General features: G+C 47.6%; 1 protein-coding gene across 1 annotated transcript in view; it reads right to left on the minus strand.

The window, feature by feature from the left end:
- The window catches only part of LASP1 (LIM and SH3 protein 1), a 271,510-nt gene that overhangs the window by 77,012 nt on the left and 171,892 nt on the right, over positions 1–22,606 (minus strand). Inside the window, exon 4 of the mRNA XM_040329778.1 lies at positions 3,178–3,285. Within this exon, the coding sequence (XP_040185712.1) occupies positions 3,178–3,285 (108 nt within the window). The remainder of the gene's footprint in view (positions 1–3,177; positions 3,286–22,606) is intronic.

A 22,606-nucleotide genomic window follows, 5' to 3' on the forward strand; every position in this document is an offset into this window, starting at 1 on the left:
ATATACATGCCTCCTGTGTGTATCCTTACCTGTCAAATGTCTAATTTAGCATTTAGAAGCCCCCAAAAACAGCAGATTCAATGGGTGGGTCTGTTAACGGCGCTTGGTGGGTGGAGTCATGATGTCAGCAGACTCCCTGCCCACCTCTAAACTCCCCTTGGCCAGAGCGTGCACAGGAGAGGCAAAGCGCGTTCTTGGTAAAAGCGCGCGCTCACGGCCCCCTGTCATTTCTGTGCACACATCAATCTCCAGTGACAATCAGGGATGATCGGTGCGACAGCTGTAAACACCGATCCCCCCTACATGGCTTTTCATCATCTGCTTCTCTCCCTCCCACAGCTTTCACCTGAAAAGCCATGCAAGGGGGATCGGTGCTCACAGCTGACCCCCCCTCGCACCGATCATTCCCGTCTGTCCTCAGTGTCTTCCTCCAGCGCAGTGTCCTCCTCCGCCCCCCCTCGTCTCTCTCCGTGTGTCCATATCCCCCCCCGCTGTGTCTTCTTCCTCCTCCGCCCCCCTTGTCCTGATCTCGTCCCCGTTGTGTTCACATTCCCCCCGTGTCTTCCTCCTCCTCCGCCCTCAGCTGTGGGCTTCCCTCCCCTCTCCCGAGGGCTGCGAGGGCGATCTGTCAGAATGGCGAGCGGAGAAAGGAGCTGGTATGTCAATTACCACCCCCTTTCTTTTCTGAACGGGACACAGAGAGCGTTTCTTACCGATCGCTGTGCATCCTGTGATAACTGAGCAGAGTAACCTGTGTGTTACTCTGCTCAGTTTATGCATGGAGGGGAGACACTGTCTTCTCTCCATTCATCTTCTGTGCAGAGAAAAGGACTGGGGAATCAGTCCTCTGTCCCTTTCTCGGTCTCAAATGGGAGATGCCAGGGGTCTCTGTTTAGAGCCCTGACATGTCACCAACGCCCCAACAGGGCTGATAAAAAAATAATAATCCAAAATTGTAAAAAAAAAAAAAAAAATGAAATTGAAAAAAAAAATAACTGACACCACAACCAACCCCCCCATACCGACACGGTCCAGAGCCCCAAGACCACCGACACCGACCACTACCCCACCGACACCGACCACTACCCCACCGACACCGACCACTACCCCACCGACACCGACCACTACCCCACCGACACCGACCACTACCCCACCGACACCGACCACTACCCCACCGACACCGTCCACTACCCCACCGACACCGTCCACTACCCCACCGTACCCCACCGACACCGTCCACTACCCCAACGACACCGTCCACTACCCCACCGACACCGTCCACTACCCCACCGACACCGTCCACTACCCCACCGACACCGTCCACTACCCCACCGACACCGTCCACTACCCCACCGACACCGTCCACTACCCCACCGACACCGTCCACTACCCCACCGACACCGTCCACTACCCCACCGACACCGTCCACTACCCCACCGACACCGTCCACTCCCCCACCGACACCGTCCACTACCCCACCGACACCGTCCACTACCCCACCGACACCGTCCACTACCCCACCGACACCGTCCACTACCCCACCGACACCGTCCACTACCCCACCGACACCGTCCACTACCCCACTACTATGTCCCCAACTCGCACGGCAGTTCACACTGCCATATGCGAACTGCTGGGGAGTGTCATACAATGGTAATGACACCCCCATTTCAGCTCGCATATTGCACTGCGAACTGACAGGACATGAATCGGATCGCATAGGTGTGAACACCTATGCGATGCTGGTGTGGACCAAAAAAAGGGCCCTGTGCGTGTTTGGTCCAAATGAGATGCGATTACAGCCATACAGTTTGTATGGCTGAAATTGCATCGCACAGACATCGCATGTGATCTGAACAGCAGTGCGGTGCAAATAACTTGCACAGCGCACTGTGAACCAGCCCCAAGTTCATTCAGCCTTACTGGGTGATAGTATAAAAAGTGAGAAATCCTCCCCTCCACCACATAACACATCCTGGTCATATAGGAATGTTGCATATGTGATCAGGTGACCTCAGACATACACACTGCAATATAACAATAATAATAATAATAAGATCACTCAAGCTCGGACTAAATACATCTCCCCTAATCACTTGTCTATGTATATTCTGATGGCTGTTCACCGCACCATTTCCTCATCACACTGAACTGTGGATCACCCCCCATATTATAAAAACATTTAATCAAAACACAGGAAAGACAGACAATCCTGGGAGAGCTGTAGAGGAGAGGAGGAGAGGGGAGGGGGATGTGAATTGTGCACTGTTTACACAAGCTGTGCATGTCTGCAAGCTAGTGCACGAGATATGTAAATAACCTGTCACTCAAAGCAAGGACTTTGGGTTTTTATCTGCAAGTCTGTTTTATTTCACTGAATAAAAAGAGGATTGCTCAGAGCTGGATTAACTTTGTGTGGCAAGACTGGGCACAGATGATAGGAAATATTATTCTCTACATTGTGACATAAAAAAAAATTATTTTGGGGTTTACATCCACTTTAAAAGCTGAGCTTTGCGCACAGCAAATATTGGAATTAATGCAAAGAAGCCGATACAACATATGTCAATGAATATTTGGTAGTAAACAGCACAGCACAGATTGTCCTTAGAAGGAGGGTGACAGAGTTCCAAGACCAGTGGGAGATCTACAGCTAGATGTGCGCTTCCTTAGTGATGTAGGCTCCCCCAACAGACCTCATCTGGCAGCTTGCTTTAAGAGAAAGCACAAAGGAGGACGGCAGGGCAATTTAAATAATTCTAGAATTACATATTTGAAGATGCAAAACATTCCTAGCCTAAAGTCATGCACACTATGCGCAATATTGATTTGCCTGGAGAGCAATTTTAAAATACTAAATCCAGGATTATTGACAAATTACCAGATTTATAATCAATTTAGTGTCACTGGACTGTCTTGTTACAAGAGCCAGAGAAACCTCTTGTATGTAACATACACGTGTACAATCTTGCACAATAGACACGGCCCTACTCTCCCAGCACACTGTGGACACTGAAATGTATAGCATGTTGCATGTGTTACTACTGTTTGCAAAAATCTCTGGGAGTTGCAATCTAGCTTTATAGGATAATCCAGCTTTCAAAATCAACTGATGTTTTTTATTTACTTTGACTATTAGAAGCAGCTACACCTTTTAGTGGGATGAAGAACACTTACATTACTGATTTGATCTTGCGTCTTCTTAATTCTCTGAAGTTCAGGTGTATCAGCTACCACACTGAATCCCTTGCCCTTATTCTTTTCAAAGTCTTCCTTGTAGCGAATCTAAATAAAAGACATCACAATAGTAATGAAAAATTCTTACAAAAAACACAGAATAAAAAATAAAAATAAAAAATCCATGTCTGGTCACACCTGGCAACTCTCAGGTTGCCAGTACTTCAGATTTATACTTCTGTTAAAACAACATTGCTCAAATTAAAAAAGTGTATATAAATGGTCAACATGTTAAAATCATTAATTTCCACATTACATTTCGGTTCATTTTAATCTGAACTATCTTGACGTTTTTTAAAGTAATTCTACGAAGATCCATACACCTTTACTACAAACTTCTGAGGTGCTAGCAAGAGGCGCATTATGTGAAACTTCCCTGAAAATGAAGCATTCCAGCGATGGGTGGCCGTTCTTTCAGAGCGCATGCGCCGATGACATCATTGGTTGCATATATAGTAAAAATCTCCTAAACGGGCCACGTTTAGGAGATATTTACAGTACCTATAGGTAAGCCTTTTAATAAGAACACTTACCTGTCCTGGACGCCCGCACTGTCGGCCCTCCGAAGGCCGATCGCTCGCTCGATCCTGGCAGCTCCCAGCGCCGCCATCCTTGCGGCTTCACTGCCCGTTTCCTACTGCACATGTGCGAGATGCCACCTGCAGCCAGTTGTTTTATAGTTTTTGATCTGGCTTAGAGCTTTCTGCTCTGTCATATACAGATTGTTGGGCCTTTTGTTTTTATGCATTTTTATTTTTGTAATCCAAAGCAGAACGTGTGGATTGTGGAATGATGTGCCCCTTTCCCTTCTAAGTGTTGTTGGTAAATTGTGGTATAAGCAGAATACTTTGGTATTGCTATAATGTTATGACATCAGGAAAATATTGTCAGATGTAAACTAAGTAATTGTGTTATCTAGCTCAAACTAACAGAGTAAGCAATGAGAAATTATAATGTTGACAGGAAAAAGTTGTCTTTTTGAAACATAAAACTGGAGTTCTTACACAAACAGCATGATAGAAAACAAGCTATTGTAATATATTTATGCAAGCTGGACCCAGTAATGAAGGTTCACCCAATATATCAGAGCTGTAACTTTATGCAAAGGTGCCATTATACAAAGTTACAGACATTATTTTGGTCAAATATTAAAATTTTTAACGGTCCCACATTTCTACGCAGCAAATAAACAGGTAACTAAATGTTAGTCTAATGAAAGGTTCAAAAATAGGAATTTGTTTCGGTACGAATCTAACAATGAAAAATGCGTACATTTGAATCCAGCCACCTTATTGCCTCTATTGGAGGCGGCTGAAGACAAAGAAAAACCATGTGTTAAATTGATGATGTAGGAATCAGCTGCTGTGAGCCCAGTTCTGGACACACTCCCTGAAGATCCAGATATTACTTTTTTTTGTAGATTTGATCCTGGTTTTATACTGAGTATGCAGTTCATTGGATCCTTTTCCCCAGCTCAAGAAGCAGAGCTCCATGTTTTAGCAAGCCTGTGAGCTATAAAAAGTAGGGTTGTCCTGATACCGATACTAGTATCGGTACCGATTCCGAGTATTTGCGGGAGTACTCGTACTCCCGCAAATACCCCCGATGCCTAAATAGAATACTTGCCCCAGCCCCCCCCCCCCCGCCACGCCGCATCCCCGCTGCCGCTTGGGTAATACGGGCGGGGAACATTACAGCTTTCATTTGAATAGCTGTAGTGTTTCCCGCCGCGCCGCGTATAGACACTCCCCCTTGCTCGGGTGAACTGTCCAATCCCGAGCAAGGGGGAGTTCCCCGCCCGTATTAACCAAGCGGCGGCACGGCAGCATGTAGGTAAGGGGGACATGGCTGCATATATGGGGGAACATGGCTGCATATATGGGCGGGACATGGCTGGATATGGGGGGGGGGGGGGACATGGCTGGATATGGGGGGGGGGGACATGGCTGGATATGGGGGGGGGGGGACATGGCTGGATATGGGGGGGGGACATGGCTGGATATGGGGGGGGACATGGCTGGATATGGGGGGGGGGGGGGGACATGGCTGCATATATGGGCGGGACATGGCTGGATATGGGGGGGGGGGACATGGCTGGATATGGGGGGGGGACATGGCTGGATATGGGGGGGGGACATGGCTGGATATGGGGGGGGGGGACATGGCTGCATATATGGGGGGGACATGGCTGCATATATGGGGGGGACATGGCTGCATATATAGGGGGGACATGGCTGCATATATGGGGGGGACATGGCTGCATATATGAAGGGGACATGGCTGCATATATGGGGGGGACATGGCTGCATATATGGGGGGGACATGGCTGCATATATGGGGGGGACATGGCTGCATCTGTGGGGGGGACATGGCTGCATCTGTGGGGGGGACATGGCTGCATCTGTGGGGGGGACATGGCTGCATCTGTGGGGGGGACATGGCTGCATCTGTGGGGGGGACATGGCTGCATCTGTGGGGGGGACATGGCTGCATCTGTGGGGGGACATGGCTGCATCTGTGGGGGGACATGGCTGCATCTGTGGGGGGACATGGCTGCATTTGTGGGGGGACATGGCTGCATTTGTGGGGGGACATGGCTGCATTTGTGGGGGGACATGGCTGCATTTGGGGACACATTTAAAAAAAAGTATCGGTATTCGGTATCGGCGAGTACTTGAAAAAAAGTATCGGAACTTGTACTCAGTCCTAAAAAAGTGGTATCGGGACAACCCTAATAAAAAGAGTATATATTTATATAGTCGATATACAGAGAGCTTTTGGTTCCAATGGAAAGGCTAGAAGTGTGTTTTTACTTTGTTAGGTAAACCAATCAAGCATGCCAGGTTAAAATGATTGGCTGTTTTCAGCCTTCCAGGTTCTTGCTGAGGTAGCCATACCAACATTAAAACTGACATATGGAAGCAGACCAGGCGACTAAAGATTCTGCATTACAGCCCTGGACACTTGATGGGTCTGTGCAACTCACAGATTCCACCCTAGTTCTGGCCCAGTATAGCTGGGATTAATAATTCAACTTTAAGGACCCCAGAATGAGCAGAACAAGTGGTCCACAGGGGGCACCTTCTTATAAAACAGGACTTTGGAAAAATGTCATCTTTAACGTCTGCCAGACACTCTTTTCCCCTTCAGCTTGACACATGGAACGGGTCTTCAGTCACAAGCAGTTATGGCTGCCCTAGTAGATGAACATGGGATAGAGTAAGGGTTCACCACAGTTGTTTTTATAATATATCACTTCTTGTTTTACCTGTTATCAAAAGGCGTTACAATTGGGAGCGCCCTTAATCACATCATCATTCCTCATTAGTTTTTCACTAATTTCAGGTGCAGCAACCCTTCTTTTTTTTAGTTTCACTATTGGCGCCAGTATCCATTTATATATTATTCATAAATGACACGGCGGCTAGTAATATATACCATATTCTCCATTCCTGTTGCTTGTAAGAAGGGGGAGGCTTGTGGGACTTTGCATGAAACACACCACCAGAATATGATGAATCAATTTAAGGTTTAAAATTGCATTTATTGGATACAATGGAGCATACTAGGCAATGAAAATTCATCACAGTAAATAACATACAATCTATAATGAACATGATTGGTAAATCACATAATATGAAGTAATGGTAACTATAATAACTACATGGTGTGCATCATTGTCCCCAAATTGTTGCTATATAATGAAATAGACCCAGTTATCTACAAACACTATTAGATAATTTGATTTGATAATATAGGGCCATGGTATTAAATAATTTATTCATAATTCTCAAAAGGTAAAAATCACATAGTTTTGCATAGTTTCTGTGACATAGCATCAGTAAAAAGCTTGAATCGCTTTGTGGATAAACTTCCACTCATCAGGAGCAGGTATAGCCTGGGTATATCCTTAATAAAATATAAATTTACTATACAATAATTCGTTAGTATAACGGAAAGAGGTGGAGCAGAAAATAGTCCCAACACCTTACCTATGGGTAGATTTACAATAAAAAACAGAAACCCTATGGGCATTCCTCTTACACTATCCACAACTTCAGTTGTCGATTGGGGATTCCTTTCCACTAGATGTCCATCGACTTGGTCCTTGCCGTGCTGTTGCCGCAGTGCCACTACCTCAGCTCCCCCTGGAGATTATGTTTCCACAGTACTTTCAACTGCCAATATGAATAGTACCATTCACACTCTTATTGTAAAATCTACCCATTAGGTAAGAGTGTTGGGACTATATTTTCTGTTCCCCCCCTTTCCGTTATACTAATTATCATATAGTAAATTTATACCATTACAGATAGAATAATCATGTTAATCATGTTTGTAGATAACTGGGTCTATTTCATTATATGGCATCCTCCTCAGGACTAACCCACCTTGGAGGGGTCTGCTTCCTCAGACGTTTCCACCTTCACCACCTTCTCCGATAACCTTATGAAGAAAGAGTAAAAACTAACAAGGCAGCTCCCATGGGGACAGAGACAGGGGCCCGGACCGTTTATAGTTGTCTGACCATCCCCACCTTATGGATGTCTGTCAACTGTACCAGCACAGAGGAAAAACAGGAGGTTTTGTTACTCACTGTAAAAGCAATTTTTTTGAGTTCACTGATGGACACAGCCTCTCCATAATTCTTGACCGGACAGGGTATTATACTGCCACCTACAGGAGTAGGATGCTAGGCAGGAAAAGCTTGACACCTCCCATGGGTAGTCCTCTCTAGGAATAAAACCCCCTCCAGGTGACAACAAAGCAGTGTCAGAAGTATAAACTCCATAGAGGGGTGGGTGCTGTGTCTTAACTCTGAGAAAGGGATTTTACAGTGTGCAACAAAAAAATTTGATTTTTTGTACTCACCGTAAAATCCTTTTCCCTTTTGTCCATGGACGGACACAGCCTTTACAAGTCTTGACATATGGGTTATGTTCCTGTTCATAGGGGAGGACTAGACAGAACATGTTAGATATTTAAATACATGTTACTTAAACAGAGTTAAACAGCTCCGCCCAGGGGGCAGTCCCTCCGGACATAACCCTCCTCCCTGCAGCATGCAGTTTCAGTTCGTAACAAGCAGTACAAACCTTAATAGGAGGGGTGGGTGCTGTGTCCGTCCATGGACAAAAGAGAAAAGGATTTTACAGTGAGTACAAAAAATCCTATTTTCTCTTATCGTCCATGGACGGACACAGCCTTCACAAGTGGGACATCCCCAAGCAGTGTCAAAAAACGAGGGGTGGGAACAGTATCAGTAAAAACAAACAACTTCACCCCAAAACAAGCAGAGCTCCTCAACGGAGGAGTTGCAACTTTAAACAGCTGCCTTCAAAACCTTGCGGCCGAAGGAAGCATCTGAAGATGCACTCTTGGAAATTTTTTGAAAAAGTGTGAACGAACGACCAAGCCACCGCCTTGCACACCTGTGAGACAGACGCTTGATGTCGGAAAGCCCAGGAAGCAGCAATTGTCCTGGTTGAATGTGCCGTTATCGGAAAGGGGGGCTCCGCCCCTTAAGAGCATAGACCTGTATGACAGTCTGCCTGATCCACTGAGAAATGGTGGCCGACGAGACTGCCAGGCCCTTTTGTGGAGCAGACACTAGGGGCGCAACGGATCGTCTCCGATCCGTGATCCGAACGGGTCACCCCGCTCGGATCGGCGCGATCCGCGGAGCGTTCCGGAGCCTCGGCGGTAGGAAAGTCCCCGGCTTAGGCCTAGCTCCGGAGCGGCGGCCATCTTGCTCCACCCCCGTGTGCTTGTCCGAGCACAGCGTGACACGCCTCCCCGCCTCAGTGCGCTCACTACAGACCCGGAACTGCCTGAAGACATGTGGAGACAGCATCGGTGAGCTCTGCACCTGCAGGTAGGAGCTACACCATCACCTGGGGAGCTTGTATGTACACCAGGGTGGAGGGGGGGTGACACCAGGGTGGAGGGGGGTGGATAGTGATTAGGTAGGTGTAACAAGATTTGTCTTTTTTTGGTGATCCGAAAATGATCCGATCCGTGACTCTTGATCCGAGGATCGATCCGATCCGTGATTTTTTTGATCCGTTGCACCCCTACCAGACACCGACACAAAAAGCGAGTCAGACCTCCGAAACGGAGCCGTGGCAGACAGGTACACACGCTAGCACATACCACGTCTAAAGTATGTAGCGCGACCTCTCCTGGATGCGCCGGCTGAGGACACAAGGACGGAACTACAATGTCCTCGTTAATGTGAAAGGCCGAAACCACCTTCGGAAGAAAGGAAGGTTGTGGGCACAACAACGCCTTATCCTTATGGAGGACCAAGTATGGCGACTTGCAAGACAAGACCGCCAATTCAGAAACACTCCTGACAGATATAATGCCCTCAACATAGTTGAGATGACCGAGTCGGAAAGACCTTGGTCCCTTAGTACCTGGCTTTCAATAGCCATGCCATTAAAGCCAGTGACTGCAAAGCAGGATGAAGTATGGGACCTTGAGACAGAAGGTCGTCCCGCATTGGCAGCCACAAGGGTGCACCTGCCACCAGGCGCACGAGATCGGCGTACCAAGGACGCCGAGGCCAATCTGGAGCGATTAGAATCATCATTAGAAGCAACTTCAGTGGGGGAAAGGCATAAATTAGCCGATACTGACCCCACGAGACTACGACTGCAGATGCGTCTGCCCAGGTATCTCTGAACCTGGCCACGAACCTCGACACCTTGCGGTTGAGGTGAGAGGCCAGGAGATCCACGTCCGGTGTGCCCCATCTCCTGTAAAAGGAGTTGAAACACCTCCGGATGAAACGACCATTCCTCCTGGTCCAGCATCTGGCGACTCAGGTAGTCTACCTGCCAGTTTTCTAAGCCCAGAATGTAGACGGCGGAGAGAGCCGGCACATTTTTTCTTTCCACCCACCTTAGGATGTGAGTGACCTCGGATGCTGCAGCCAAGCTCCATGGTCCCCCTGATGGTTAACATAAGCCACTGCCATGGCGTTGCAACCTCCTTGATCAGGAGAAGAGGCACAGCCTGATCGCCCAAAGTTCCAGGACATTCATCCAGGACATTGATCAGCAGACGGGATTCCTCTAGAGTCCAGCGACCCTGGGACAACAGAGCCTCCCCTAGACGCCCCACGCGTCCGTCGTAATCACCGTCCACTGGAAGGGAAGAAACTACTTCCCGGACCAAAGGGCCGGGGATCTCAGCCACCAATTCAGAGAAGCTCCGACTAGGTGGCTTACCTGAATCTGCCGATCCAGAGACAACGGAGATTTGTTCCATTTGGACAGGATCACCTTCTGCAATATTTGAGTGTGGAACTGGGCATACGGTACTGCCTCGAAGGAGGCTACCATTAGACCCAGGACTAGCATGCAAAAACGTAGAGACAACCACTTACGGGATGCCAACAGCTTCACCACAGACTGAAGAGTCTGCAATTTTTCCAAGGGAAGGAAGACTCTTGCCTCCGCAGAGTCCAGAATTAACCCCAGGTATTCCAAACGCCGAGTTGGTACCAGGACCGACTTCTGGATGTTTAACACCCACCTGACTTCTCGGAGGGTCGGGCTGGCTAGACACATCCACCTCTAATTCTGAGCCAGAAGCTGCTCTCAGAAGAATATAGTCTAAATAGCCCACAATGACAATGCCTCGCTGTCTCAGCAAAGCTAGAATCGGTGCGAGCCCCTTGGTGAAAACTCTTGGAGCTGACGCTAGGTCAAATGGAAGAGCCACAAACTGATAGTGGTCTTTGCCAATTGCAAAGCGCAGAAACCTCTGGTGTCCCCCGGATGTAGCGCAGCCACCACCAAGCGAATGGATTCCATGCGGAACATCCGTACTCTCACAAGGGCATTTAGGGCTTTGAGGTCCAAGATTGGACAGACCCCTGTCCTTTTTCGGGACCAAACAGATTCAAATAAAATCCCTGAAACCTCTCGTCCTGCGGGACAGGTAAAATTACCCTGCAACTCAGCAAGTCTTGCACTGTCCCTAATAGGGCAGACCGACGACCCGGAATGAGAGGGAGATTTGAGGGAAAGGATCTGTTCGGTGAACAGGAAAGAAACTCTTGTTCCCCCGAAGAGACCCCCTCGCAGACCCACTGGTCGGAGAGCAGGGAGGTCCACAGAGCTGTGAACCTGCGAAGCCGTCCCCCCACCCATGAGTCGGGTGAGGGCAAAACTTCATGCGGTGGCAGGTTTGGTTGCCGGCTTGTTCGACTTACGCACCCAGGGACATCGCTGTCCCCCAGCTGAGCCTTTGCCAGCCTGGGAGGGTCTTCCCGCAGGCCCCGACTGACGAAAACACCGCTTCTGCGTGGGAAAGGAAGGACCCGGCTCACGGCGCGGGGTGGAGATTGCTCCTACCTCCAGTGACATCCTTAATAATGTTGTCCAGCGAGGTACCAAAAAGTCTCCAACCTTTGAAGGGTAAATCTGCCAGGGCTTTTTTGGATGCTTGGTCAGCAGACCAACATTTTAGCCAAATCAGGCGGCGCAACACCAACGCCGAAACAGAGGCTCTGGATATCAAGGGGGCTGCATCCAGGGTAGCATCACAGACATACACAAGGCCCTGAACCAACTGGTCGGCCAGTCTAATAAATTCAGGAGGGAGCTGGTGCTCCTCCACAATCTGGTGCAAAACCTTTGCCCATTCAGTGAGTGTCTGAGGTACTAAGGTTGCAGCCAAAATAGGCTGCAATGCAAACCCTAGCATGGTAAACATGGAGCGGGTCAGCGCCTCGGACCTCCTATCAGTATGGTCCTTGAAAGCAGCTGTCCCTTCTATAGGGAGTGGTTACCTTATTTAACCGAGCAACTGGGGGGGGGGGTCAACCACCAGAGAAGCCCATTCTTTCAAAAGGCTGTCCTCAAAAGGGTAACGGACCGCCAGGCGCTGAGGAACTACAAAAAGGACTTCTGCGGCTTTTCCCATTCCTTATCAATGAACTTGTCAAAGAAGGACACATCAGGAAAAACCTTTACAGAGCGGTTCGACTTGTGCGACCCAAAAAAGACTGAGCCCTCAGTGGATGCCTCAGCTGCACCATCCAGCTCAAGGGAGTCTCTCACAGCACTGATAAGCGTACTAACAAGTGCCCTGTCCTGTGCCAGGCGAGGGGTCTTCCTTACAGGGAAGGTCCTGGTCCACATCCTCTGCCAACCCAGAACTGGGGTCCTGCACCGCATCTGGACCCGGGTCTAAGTCAGAGCATTCCCCAGGAGATGGAGGGGGCGCTTTGTACCCCCCTTACACCCGTATGCCGCTTCCACCCTGGCAACAAATGTTTCCAGGACCCCCGACAAAGTGTCCATGGGAACCGCAGGTGCAGGAGCACCAGCTGCCACCTCTGGCCTGTTTGGGGAAGAAGGACCAGATACTGACTCCATAACACAGACAGCTCTCAGGGACCCTTTTCAAAACCTGAAAGTTCACCCTCCTTGCTGCGCTGACCGGGGGGGGGGGGCTGTTACCCAGGGGACTTACCAACCCAGCAAGAGACTGCTCAGCGCCGCTGCCCCGCCCTCTAATACACAGCATGTATTGTGAGGAAAAGCTGAGAGGAAAAGATCTGTGAGGAGATTCGTGCTGCGCGCCGTTCAGAAGCAAGCACTAGAGGCCAAATCCCACACAAAATGGCTGCCGGACACCTCAGAGATAACAGGGCGCGACAATAAAATGGCCGCCCGCAATAACAAGCTGCGCCATAGCGTGGCCGCGGCAAAATGGCCGCTAATAGGAAATCCCATTGTAATCAGCAGGCATGTAAAAAAATGTGGATGAGAAGGATGTGGATGAGAAGGCCGAATGGGGCTTCCTGAGGCAGAGCACACCCCCCACAGACAAAAACTGTCCCAGACACCCCATAGCACCCCAGTGGGAAATTAAGCTCCTCCACAGGTCCACCCAGGTAGCAGCGAATGTAGAGCAGCATAGGGAAATGTGACAGCAGGGAAAGGGAGGATAGGAGAACCCCCTAACCCCAGGAATGCCCAGCTGTTCCAACCTGCCAAGGCAGGAGGGACTGTACTTAGCCGTCCATGCGAGGACCCACTGGCGCATTCCTGACAGGCCTCGGCCCGGTCCACTGAGTGATACAACACAACAGCCCAGTCATGTGTGGACCCTGGAGCAAAAAAAAAAACACTGGCTACCCCAGGAGTCATGGGGTATGTTGTGGCAGACCCAGCGTTTAGCTAAGGGGTGCTCACGCTCGATGGCCGGACTGGGGAGACTACAAGGATCTATATATCCAGCCTGTCACCCAGCCGGCAGTTGATAGAAGAATCTTAAATAAAAATAAATAATAAAACATTTCTTCAGGGCGCTGGGCCCAAAGGGAGCCACGTCCTCTGCTAGGAAGAAAAAAAAACTGAGGCTGCATGCTGCAGGGAGGAGGGTTTATGTCCGGAGGGACCGCTCCCTGGGCAGGGCTGTTTAACTCTGTTAAAGTAACACGTATTTAAATATCTAACATGTTCTGCCTAGTCCTCTCCTATGAACAGGAACATAGCCCATATGTCAAGACTTGTGAAGGCTGTGTCCGTCCATGGACAAGAGAAAAATATTTTTTTTCTTAAGTTCATCAAACACAACAGTCAGAAATGCCATAAAAGGCAAAATTTGCCAAAACGTGACAACACGCCGAATGAGCAAAAAAAAAAAAAAAAGGTCCCAGGCATATAAAGCTAAACAGTAGCCTCCAGGCATGCCAAAACATTCACCTGGTAAAATTTGGAAAAGGTGTGCACGGACGACCAGGCCGATGCCTTGCAAACAGACGCCTTATGTTGGAAGGCCCAGGAGGCACTAATCGCCCTGGCAATCGTCTGCCGCCAATCCTTTCATCGGACCTCTGGAAAGCGTCATTCACAGAGAGGGACACCCAATTGCCCTGACCACAGCCAAAGAGTGCAGGGCCACCCATTTAGGTTGTGAAGGTTGGGGGCGCAAGGACGGCAGAACAATATCCTCATTCAAGATGAAAACCCGACACCACCTTTGGAAATCAAGTAAAATGGATGAAGAACCACCTTACCCTTGTGACCTAACAGATAGGGCAGCTTACAAGACAAAGCTGCCAATTTGGACACCCTGCAAGCCAAAGTGAGATCAACCAAGAAAGCCACCTTCGACAGAGTAAGCAGAGGAATATCCCAAATGCTCTGGAATGGGCATTTCTGTAGAACAAGTCATTATTCAGGCCTATGGTTTAGAAAAGAGCCCTCCTTTTCAGGTAAAAGCACACTCGACTAGAGCAGTTGGTGCTTCATGGGCAGTGCATTACCAGGCCTCCATGGCTCAGATCTGTAAGGCTGCTACTTGGTCTTCGGTCCATACATTTACTAAATTCTACCAAGTAGATGTGAGAGGGTACGAGGATGCTACCTTCGGGCGTAGTGTGCTGCAGGCAGCAGTATAGATCCTCTGGCCCGATGGTGTTCTTGTTCTGATCTGTCTCCCTCCCCTCAATATTTAGCATTGCTATGGGACATCCCATTAACCTCCTGGGCGGTGTTCCCGAGTCTGACTCGGGGTGAGATTTTTGGGCTACGATCGGTAACCCCGAGTCAGACTCGGGCTCGCCTCGCTGGATGTACAGGGAATTTTACTTACCTTGTCCCTGGATCCAGCGATGCCACCGCGCTGTGTGAGCGAGCAGGACCTCGCTCGATTCACACAGTGCCTCCGTGTGACGCCGATCTCCGTTCCCTGCGACGTTACGACGCACGGGGACGGAGAACGGCGCCAAATTCAAAAAAGTAAATAAACACCTTACATACAGTATACTGTAATCTTATAGATTACAGTACTGTATGTAAAAAAAACACACCCCCCCTGTCCCTAGTGGTCTGTCCTGTGTCATGCATGTCATTTTATATAATAAAAACGTTTCTTTCTCCCTGCAAACTGTAGATTGTCCATAGCAACCAAAAGTGTCCCTTTATGTCAAAAATAGTTTTAGATCAGCAAAAAAACAGCGATAATAAATTATAATCACTTGCAGAATTGTGCGATAGCGATTTGTGGGGAAATTCGTCATAAAAAAAAAAAAATAATGACAGCGACAATTCTGCAACTGAGCAAATTTCAGTGATTTTGATTTGATTACATTATTGAATAATTTTTATTATAATTATATTATTATTTGTTATAATTATTTATAATTATTTATTATATTATAATTTATAATTTTGTTTTTAAAAAAATGTCATACCCGGGATGCCTATTAGAAGCTTGTTTGGTCAGATTTAAGTGAGTTATTTCTAAAAATGACAGACCTACAATATAAAACGCCAAATTTCCTTGCAAATAATGGTACCGCTTTCAGCATGTTTTTTCTGAAAGAATCATACCGCCAGGGAGGTTAAGTAATTAAGGCTCTGTATCCTGTGATGTATGAGAAAGAAAATAGGATTTTTTTATACAGCTTACCTGTAAAATCCTTTTCCTGGGAATACATCACGGGACACAGAGCTCCCGCCCCGTTTCGGAGTTAAACATGGGACACTTATTTCTTTGCTACAAAACTGAAGTACTCTCCATTTGGGAGGGGTTATATAGGGTAGAAACTAAATTTTAATTGGGTTTACCAGTGTCCAATCACTTGTGGTGACTACATAACACATTAAGTAATTAAGGCTCTGTGTCCTGTGATGTATTCCCAAGAAAAGGATTTTACAGGTAAGCTGTATAAAAAAAAATCCTATTATACAGGGAATGGAGAAAGAATCTAAACCGTATTTTTTTTTTTTGCCAGGAAAAAAAAAGCTCAACAAACTTTCCCATAGATTCTTCTTGTGACCAACTTACAGCTGTCCAGGATAGTTTGAATAACCCTCTCTGAACATCCCCTCAACTGTAACGTTTCTCAGCCTCCAGGTCGTCAAATGGAAAGTCTGAGGGCTTGGATGCAACACTGGTCCCTGATAGAGCAGATCCTTACGATCTGGTAGGGGCCAGGGAGGATCTACAGAAGGGGCCTTTGGAGAGGAAAACCCAACTCCTCCTGGGCCACCAGAGTGCAATCAGAACCACTTCTGCCGGGTCCTGAATAATTTTCCGAACCACTAGAGCATGGGTCCTCAAACTATGGCCCTCCAGGTGTTCAGGAACTACAATTCCCATCATGCTCAGTCATGTCTGTGAATGTCAGAGGTTTACAATGCCTCATGGGATTTGTAGTTCAGCAACAGCTGGAGGGCCATAGTTTGAGGATCCCTGCACTAGAGGCAATAGGAGAAAAGGACGGAAGGCGTAGGCCAGAGTGAAATCCCACGGGAAGGAGAGAGCATCCGTCCCCAAGGACTCAGTCTCTCTCTCCAGTCAGAAGAACGCCGGCAGTTTTATGTTGAGACTGGAGGCAAAAAGATCAACTATGGGCAGACCCCCATCTTGGCACAACCTCCCGGAATGTGCCCTGATGAAGTTCCCAACCGCTGGAACTGATGTTCACCCTGCTCAGATAGTCTGTCAGCGCATTCTCTGACCACTTGATGTGGACTGCCCTGACTGAAGAGTCATTGATCTCTGCCCAGGACAGAATCTGCTGTGTTAACGTTAGAAACGACTTTGAGCGAGTGCCCCCTTGCTTGTTCAGGTACGCCACAGTTGAGGCATTGTCTGAGAAAATTAATAGGTCTTTTGAATAGACCCTCTCTTTTAGAGACAGAAGCGCTTTCCCCACAGCTAGTAGCTCCCTGAAATTTGAGGAGTGGCCTGCCTCCTCTGGCAACCAGGCTCCCTGGGCCTGCCGGTCTTGAGTGTGAGCACCCCAGCCCCACAGACTGGCGTCGTGGTAGTTTTTGTGGGAGCATGTTGTACCCAGTTCTTCCCTTCGTACAGGTGAACCCGCTGCTCCCACCAGGAGAGATTGAGAAAATCCTCTCTTGGCAGCTGCACCAGCTGATGTAGAGCATCCTTCCTGCGATCCCAATGAATTAAAAGAAACGCCTGAAGGGGTCTGGAGTGTAATTGGGCCCAAGGCACCCCTGGGATGGCTGCAGTCATCAACCCTAATAACTGCATGATCCCGCAGACCTCCCTTCGGCGGAGCAGCTTGAAGGCCTGCACAGAGAAAATTTTGAAAATTCTCCCCGGGGAAAAAAAAATCTTTTGGACAACAGAATCTATAAGATAACCTAGGAAAAGTATGCTCTGGGAGGGCACCAGGCAAAAGCTGGTTGATTTTCCACCCCAATTTCTGAAAGGTCCGTAAAACCAACTGCAGATTCTGAACAAGGGACTCTGTCTTAAGCAAATATCAAAAAATTGTCTAGATATGGGACGATCGATAGTCTGTATCCGAAAAAAAAAGGCCATGACTTCGGCCATAATTTTTGTAAAAATTCTGGGTGCTGCCGAGAGACCAAAAGGAAGGGCATTGAACTGCCAATGACTTGGCCCGTTTTCCATGAGAATCGCAAAATCAGAGTGCCATGGACCTTGCCTTGCAGTGCTGGAATGTTTCTACTTCATGTATTTCAGAAGATGGGACATTACTGACAGTTCATTGCAGGAGATACTGGACACATTACAAGTGGTTTAGTTGTCCTGATTAGGTCAATAGACAATGACCCTTCAATGCTTAGCTCAGACTATTGCAATGCTAAGTGGAACCAGCTTGTGAAATACCTTTTGTGTTCTGCAGGTTACAAGCAGTTGTCAGAGACGGGACGTCTCTAGGAGATAATTACCTCCACTAAATGACTTTTAGAATGTGTGTTTGAAGATGTATGTGTTTACGCTAAAAGACTTTGTATTGTTCTAAAGGTCAGAAGTCTCCTGTCAGGAGTATTGAATTAGCATGATGTTATTATCTAAAGAAATGTAACCTCTCAGAGGTAGTAATTAAGTTCTGCTAAATAGACCGGGCTATTGTGTACATTGATTACCCCCTGGGGCTTCTGTCTCAATACACATAATAGTCTTTCTATCCAAGCTATTGGACCAATCCCTGTTGACTATTTCAAGTCCTCATTTGCATGATTAAGGAGGACCTGAGTGAGGACTGCATATACTTTACAATTGACCAATAGGAAAGCGGTTGTTGGGAGTGGGATGTTCCAAATTCTGTATAAAAGTGTGCTGTGTACTTGAAAATAAAGAGTCCTGCTTGAACATACATACAGCCTGCCTGGTGTGTGTTCTTAATGGGTCCAAATGGCACATAGCTGTAATTCGGATCCCGGAACCTTGGATGACTGGACCATCAGACGTTGCAATCTGCAAGCTGATCAAATAGAAGCAGAGGAGTGTCGGGAGAGCAGAACCGGGCGAGCAAAGGATCTCGTCACACAGAGGAACTTTCAGTGATTGGTACATAAAGATAAGTGTCCTGGAGATCCAGGGTCATCATGAAGACGCCTGGCAATAACAGATTTCTTACAGAATAAATATTTTCCATCCAGAGACGTCTGTAAACTATAAATTTGTTCAGGACGCTTAAAGGAGTTGTAAAGGAATTTTTTTTTTTCTGAAATTACTGTTTACAGGGTATAGAGACAGAATAGTTAACGGATTCCTTTTAAAAAATGATTAAAAATAGATAAAATTCAATCATATAATGTACCTGCAGTTTCCAGTTTCGTTTTTGCATGTTGTTTCCTGCTTCTGTGATGTACAGAGCAACAGAGCCAATACAAGGCAGTGATGGTTTGGAAAACTAAACGGATTGGTGTTGAGGGGTTTTAGACACACAATAATCACACCTCCTTGATTAGTGACCACAGAGAGAAAGCTCCCAGTACTGTGGTTATCAGGAAACAGACAACCAGGAAGTGTGGAGATCAGAGAAGAATTAAAGCAACTTGAGAGCAAAAACGAACAATGAGGACATGAAAACAGCACTGCATTAAGGTAAAGGAAGCGATTAAAAAAAAAAAAAAATCCTTTACAAACCCTTTAAATTGATGACCATAGGAAAGCCGCCGGAAGTTTTCTTGACCAGAAAGACGTGGGAATAAAATCCCTGGAATTTTTTAATCTCCGGAACAGGAGAAATAACTCCCTTTGTTTCCCACACAGAAATTAGATTCATCATGGCTTGCCATCTCTCCTGGTCTCTCAGCAGATGGGTAAGAAAAAAATCTCTGGAGGGGGGGGATTCCAACCTGTAACCCCTTTCCAATGTTTGAAGAATAAAGGCATTGTCCGAAATCTCTGCCCATTCCTTGACGAAATGGGACAACCTTTCCCCCTACCCCTATTCTGGCGTCACTGGGGATTCTTGGAAGGGGCTTGGAAGCTCGGCTTTCCCGGCCGCCATCCTCGGTGAGGGGGAAGTGAAGCGCTGCAGCTTCACTGCCCGATTCCCTACTGCGCATGCGCGAGTCACGATGCGGCATTCCACTGGTCCCCGTTGTGTTCTGGGAGCAGACCGTTTCCCAGAACACAATGCGGGGGTAACGCGTAGGGTTGCCACCTTTTCATCAAGCCAAACCCGAACACTTCAGCAGCGCACAGCAATTTTTTTTTGTAGTACATTAAATGTATTGCCTCTGTACAAAGCAATGCACAGCAATTATGTGATTAAATAACATGTCTAACCATATGGAATTAATTACAGAAGTTCCCCTTTACATCAGAGTCAACAGAGTTCGCCTTCTACATCTGAATGCACAGGGTTTGTTCCCCTTTACATCCGATTCTGCAGTTTTCCCTTACATCTGAATCCACAGAATTTCCCTTTATATCTGAATCTGCAGGAGAGGAGTGTGGAGGGTATGATGGGGGCAGAATGTACAGGAGAGAAGTGTGGAGGGTATGATGAGGGAAGTATGTACAGGAGAGAAGTGTGGAGGGTGTGATGGGGCAGTATGTACAGGAGAGGACTGTGGTGGGTATGATGGGGGAAGTATGTACAGGAGAGGACTGTGGTGGGTATGATGGGGGCAGTATGTACAGGAGAGGACTGTGGTGGGTATGATGGGGGCAGTATGTACAAGAGAGGACTTTGGTGGGTATGATGGGGGCAGTATGTACAGGAGAGGACTGTGGTGGGTATAATGGGGGCAGTAGGGGGAGGGATTTCTTGCAGCATCTATGGGGTTACCAGGGAGCAATGTTGGGTAGAGAAGGAAGGATAAGTGACCATGGAATGAGGTCTCTTAGCTGGGGGGTATGTGACAGCGGAGGGGGGGGAGGGTTCCGAAAAGCAGAGGTTCACTTTTAGGTGAACCTCCGCTTTAAGGCAGATGGCCCGCCTAGCTGAATTAATGAGAGCAGAAGACCTGGCTGCAGCCTTAACGGAATCTGCCGCTGCATCAGCTAAAAAGGCCATTGACTTAGCAATAAGTGGGAGAGACTCCCTAATCTCCTCTTTGGAGGTGTCGGATGCCAGAAGCTCATCCAGACGCTAAACCCATATGTCTAAATTCCTAGCCACACAGGTGGATGGATGCTACCGCTGGACCCAAAGAAAAAGCTGAAGCATCCCAGGCCTTATGCAGTAACGAGTCGGCCTTTCTGTCCACTTGATCCTTAACCACTTCCCTACCGAGTCATTGTGAACTGACGTCGGTGGGAACCCTCCCTCCGGGTGGACGTCATATGACGTCCTGGGCAGCTAGGGGGCCGCGCGCGCCTGCCGCATCCCTGGGGGTCCGGTGTGCGTGCCCGGCAGGGCGCAATGTCCTCCGGGCACCCGCGATTGCCTGCAATCACGGCAGGATCATGGATCTGTGTGTGTAAACACAGATCCGTGCCCTGTCAGAGGAGAGGAGACCGATGTGTGTTCCCAGTACAGAGGAACACACATCGGTCTCCTCCCCTTGTGAGTCCCCTCCCCCTACAGTTCGAATCACTCACTAGGGAACATACTAACCCCTTGATCGCCCCCTAGTGTTAACCCCTTACCTACCAGTCACATTTATACAGTAATCAGTGCAGTGTTATAGCACTGATCGCTGTATAAATGTGAATGGTTCCAAAAATGTGTCAAAAGTGTCTGACGTGTCCGTCGCAATGTCACGGTCACAATAAAAAAATAAATAAAATCGCCTCCATTACTAGCAAAAAAAAAAAAAACATAATAAAAATGCCATAAATCTCTCCCTTATTTTGTAGATGCCATAACATTTGTGCAAACCAATCAATAAATGCTTATTGCGATTTTTTTTTACCAAAAAATATGTAGAAGAATACGGTCTAAACTGAGTAAATTTTTATTTTATTTTTCAAATTGTGATATTTATTAAATCAAAAAGTAAAAAATTGTTGAATGGATGGATGGACACAGCTCCTTAAATCTTGACAAGTGGGACGTCCCCAAGCAGTGTCAAAAACGAGGGGTGGGAAATATATCAGTGAAACCAATTTTAACTTCACCGCAAAACAAGCAGAGCTCCTTAACGGAGGAGGTGCAACTTTAAACAGCCGTCGGCAAAAACTAGCGGCCGAAAAAAAAAAAAAAAAAAACATCAGAAGATGCACTCACAGCAACCATGTAAATTCTGGAAAAAGAGTGAACGGACGAGCAAGTCGCTGCCTCGCTCACCTGTGAGACTGACGAATGATGTCGGAAAAAAACCCAGGAAGCACCAATTGCCCTGGTCGAAAGTGCCGTGACCGGAAAGGGGGGCCCGCTCCTTAAGAGCATAGGCCTGTATGACAGCCTGCCTGATACACCAAGAAATGGTGGTCGACGAGACCGCCAGGACCACACACCGACACAAAAGAGAGTCAGAACTTCGAAACTGAGCCGTAGCAGGCTGGTACACCCGCAAAGCGCATACCACGCCTAAAGTATGAAAGGCAACCTCTGTAGGATGCGCCGGTCAAAAATAGTGAAACTGGGACCTTTCACTTCTGAAAAACTTATGGTATCATGCGGAGTCCCTCAGGGATCTCCCTTGTCGCCTGTATTGTTCAACATCTATCTCCGCCCTCTCTTTGAAATCATCAGTAACCAGAAGTTACTTTACCACTCTTATGCAGATGACACACAACTATATTTCCTCATCTGCAACAAAAAGGATCATTCTCTTGGACTAGAGATATCCCTTACTCTAATAGATAACTGGATGACAAACAGTTATCTCAAACTTAACAGCTCGAAAACAGAACTTCTCCTGTTTCACGCCAACCGAAAAAATCACCCCGCGTCAACATGGACTCCCCACCCATTCTGGGCAAAACTATCACCCCTAGCACCAAAGTCAAAAGTCTTGGAGTCATTTTTGACACCTACATGACAATGGATGCACAAATAGGGTCAGTAGTCAGCGGATCGCACCATCTGCTGCGCCAACTACGCAGACTCACTCCCTTTATCCCGAAAGAGGACATTGCAGTCGTGGTGGGAACAATCATCAATTCCAGACTTGACTACGCAAATGCCCTCTATCTAGGACTCCCCAAACACCAA

The sequence above is a fragment of the Rana temporaria genome, chromosome 12 (assembly GCF_905171775.1).
Source record: "Rana temporaria chromosome 12, aRanTem1.1, whole genome shotgun sequence".
Classification (NCBI taxonomy): Eukaryota; Metazoa; Chordata; class Amphibia; order Anura; family Ranidae; genus Rana; species Rana temporaria.